At 34.0% G+C, this 3963-nt stretch overlaps 1 protein-coding gene across 1 annotated transcript; it reads left to right on the top strand.

Annotated features, from left to right (window-relative positions):
- Positions 1-623: 623 nt before the first annotated feature.
- LOC107017483 lies at positions 624-3015 on the top strand. Its single transcript, XM_027916583.1, has 8 exons — positions 624-995; positions 1140-1278; positions 1355-1602; positions 1683-1886; positions 1993-2085; positions 2181-2285; positions 2482-2895; positions 2992-3015. The coding sequence occupies exons 1-8, from the start codon at positions 624-626 to the stop codon at positions 3013-3015; spliced, it is 1599 nt and encodes a 532-aa protein (XP_027772384.1).
- The last annotated feature ends 948 nt before the right edge of the window (positions 3016-3963 follow it).

Below are 3963 nucleotides of genomic sequence, written 5' to 3'. Positions count from 1 at the left end.
ATGACAGTACACCATGAGTATTCTTATTTTTATGATGAACATATAGTGCTAACTCACATTTTTTTGTTATTTAACTTTTTTTGTACAAACACCTTAAGATGTCTATGTATAATGTTGGCTTTGTTTATGTGTCTGGTTGTTGTTGGTCGATAATTTATGTTGACTTCTTTAATTTATGTAATTATTGTTTTGTTGATGAAGCTGTAACTCTAGCTTACTTTTATTTTATTTGACTGTATGTTGGCACAACTTGTATAACTAAGGTTAGTAATATCTGGAGTATGCATGTTACATTTATCAAATTACATTCTGATTAGTAAATGTCGATTGTTGTTGTCATCTAAATTCTTATTTTTTCCTATTACTATTAGGCATTGGACATTACAGGCAACACAGTCAAGGAAGTGAAGGCAACACAGTGAAATCAGTCCTCCTTATGTACTACTCCCTTAAATTTCTGGAAGCTAAAGATTGGTTCACAACTCGTTCTAATTAGCACAGTGAAATCAGTCCTCTTCTATTTGCAGGTTTGCTTTTTCTATTTAACAATAACATTATTATTGTTTTGTAGGTTAAGTTACTGTTGGGAAAGAAAATAAAGATATTAAAAGAAGGCGGAAATAATGAGTCAATCAGCAGCACTAAAGAAAAAGGGTTCGAATCCGAACAAAGCTCAAAGCCCATTGAAGAATCTGAACTTTGATATGCAATATCGATCAAGTACTGAATTGGCTAACCAGTTCAAGATTAAGAGAGAACAACTTGCTAACGAACGCAATGATAAAGCTAAGAAAGAGCATGTACCAATAGCGCATAAAAGAAAGAATTCTGAGGATTTAATTCTACAAACTAAGAAGAGATTATTTCAATCTGGAGAGTCCATTCAAGAGAAAAGAATTAAACTTCCTATGCAAAACTTTAGGTTCCAAATGTCTTCAAAGCAAGGTGTTACTGATTCAGTTTATGTGACTGGGGAAACATTTGGTAATTCAGAGGTACAACATGGTATTCAAGATCAATTAAACTTCAAACTGGTTAAGAGGAAGTCTGTCATACCGGCCACAAGTCTTGATTAGTTTCTAGCAGAACAATGGTTACAGAAAGAACATGATATTAATGATCTACCAAACTGCAAGCAGGTAAAGAGGAAGTCGATCATAGGCGATGAAACAAAAACAGATAACCATACAGTAGCTGATGATCTTGTGGATCAAGAAGAAATCAATAGGGATGAGTGTGCTATAGAAGAGGAAATTGGCATTGATTGTAGTACGAAAGGTATGTCTCAAGCGTTATAAGATTTATTACTTATATAAATGACATTTCTTATTTACTTACTATTACATAAATCAAGAAATATTGGAGGCGAAAAAAGTCCGAGGAAAAACAACATGTAAGGATATTCACGCAAGAAATTTGGAAGAAAGAAAGGAGGTGACATTTGGTAAAGGGCAAGCAGTGGGACCAACTGGTAAGATAGTGTCCGAATTCACCAACTTTATAGGAACAATTTCAAGGAATCCGAGGTTCATCAACTTGATGTACACTAGTTGGCATGCGGTGCCAGAAGATACTAAAAAGCGCATGTGGGAATATATCAATGTAAGAACAATTAATTTTTAAATTGCATATTTATTCTTTGTTTTTACAGATTGAAGCTAACTATATTTTATTTTACATAGTCCAAATTCATAATTCCAATAGAAGGAAAAGCGTGGGTGATGACTGGCTTTCGTGATGCTTGGAAGCGATACAAGCAAAAAATTAAAGAGAGATTTTTTGATAAAAATAGTACCATTGAGGACATGCTAGCAAAACGTCCCAGTGACATTGCAGAAGATGAATTCCGTCAATTGATCGAGTATTGGAAAGACCCAACTGTTCAAGTAAGGCTAAAATACTACATTTCAATTGTTCAACATATTTTGGATTATATCGATTCTATTTTTGTTTTATTTATTAATTCAAACATATCTTTTTATATAATTATAGGCCATGTGTGAGATGAATTCTCAAAACAGGAAAAAGCAAAAATGGAGGCATCGAATGGGACCTATTAGTTTTGCAAGAGTACGCGTGGCATTGGTAATACTTAGCATCTTCGGCCATATACATTTAATCCATTTGTATTCCTCCAATAGATTGATAAGTTTTTAAATATCTTTTTATATAATTTGTAGCGTGCAACCAAAGAAAACAATGAGGAACCATCAAAGTCTGAAATGTTTATTGCAACTCGTACAAAAACGGGAAAGGAACTTCAGGCCGATACTCAAATTGCAATAGTAAGTTTTTTAAAGTGTATTAATGATGAATTTAATTCAGGTTTAATATTTTTTACATTGTTTAAAGGGTGATAATTTATTTTAATATGCTTGAAGGGATGTCAATTGAAGTTACTTAATGAACCATAAACTCATTTAAGCTAGAGAGAAATAAGAAGTACTTGAATATAATATGAAAGTCAATTTTATTTAATAGGCTGAACTTCAGAATCGCCAAAATTCCGGGGAAACTACAGATGATGCTTTTACGGCAGTGTTTGGCAAGGAGCAGCCGGGTCGACTTAGGTGCTATGGTAGATCAGTGACACCAAGTTCATTGAAGAATGATGAGGAAGATAGCAAGCTAAAACAAAAACATGCTAATGAAATCACTTCTCTGAAAGAAGAAATGAATGAAATGAGAGAGGAAATAAGAGAAGAAATGAGAGAAGAAATGCGAAATTTTTTTAGTCAATTGCTTCAAAACAACCCTGGATTGAATGTTCGAGGTATGCAAGGGGGTGTTGTATCTAACATTGCTTCACCTATTGATGCGGGTAGTGCACAAGCTGTAAAAGGCCAAAATCCACTACAATCTTCCCGGTCAACTCATGATCCGATTCTTCAAAAGGTATTTAGTACTTTTTCAAATTAGTCCTCTCAGTTTCTCAGAAAGTCTTCTTGTTTGTAATTGTTATTGATTAACTTCATGTTTGAATCAAATTAGTTATTGTTAGTGGCTTTGCTTTGAATTGAGCTAAGGTTTTGTTTCTCTTGACCACTGTTCATCTTGCATGTTTGGTATGGTTGAAGTGTAGTTTTTCTATGTCAGATTTAGTTTCCTTGTTGCCTCGCTCTGATGAGTATGATGTAACTCTGAACTTGTTACATATTCTCGATATGGTTTTGAATATTATTGAATGGTGGCGAAACACTCTAAATACGACTGAGTTTTCTTTCTTTGGTTATTGTTAGTGGCATTGGTTTGAATTGAGCTAAGGTTTTGTTTCTCTTGACCACTGTTCATCTTGCTTGTTTGGTATGGTTGAAGTGTAGTTTTTCTATGTCAGATTTAGTTTCCTTGTTGCCTCGCTCTGATGAGTATGAAGTAACTCTGAACTTGTTACATATTCTCGATATGGTTTTGAATATTATTGAATGGTGGCGAAACACTTTAAATACGACTGAGTTTTCTTTCTTTGGTTATTGTTAGTGGCATTGGTTTGAATTGAGCTAAGGTTTTGTTTCTCTTGACCACTGTTCATCTTGCTTGTTTGGTATGGTTGAAGTGTAGAACATTACAGTCCGAATTATTGATTAGTCGTGTTGCTACCCTTACGTTAAGGTTGGTGTTTCCAAGGAGCCTTTTTAGTTGAATAAAGATTTGAATGTTTAGTAGAAATCATAGATAACCTTCAGAGTTAAAGGATCCTTTGTCTTAAAAATACAAATTATTGAGTACTCTAAAAGTATAGATCCCGATGAAGTGAAATGGATATTGAGGATTCAGTCAGTTAACTGTTCTGCAGTCACAAAAGCTTGCACAGCAGGCACCATCTGTGGCTGTGCTCCTCATTTGCCTAATACAAATAAGATAGAATTGCTTTTATATGGTTCAAGTTTTGGCTTCTATAGAACATGCAAACACATAAATACTTTTAAGTTCATTTTTTTGAGTTTGCGCACCTTGAATGCAATC

This window comes from Solanum pennellii, chromosome 4, assembly GCF_001406875.1.
Source record: "Solanum pennellii chromosome 4, SPENNV200".
Taxonomy (NCBI): Eukaryota; Viridiplantae; Streptophyta; class Magnoliopsida; order Solanales; family Solanaceae; genus Solanum; species Solanum pennellii.
Note: the sequence above shows the minus strand (reverse complement) of the source record. Positions and strands in the feature narration are given on the sequence as shown.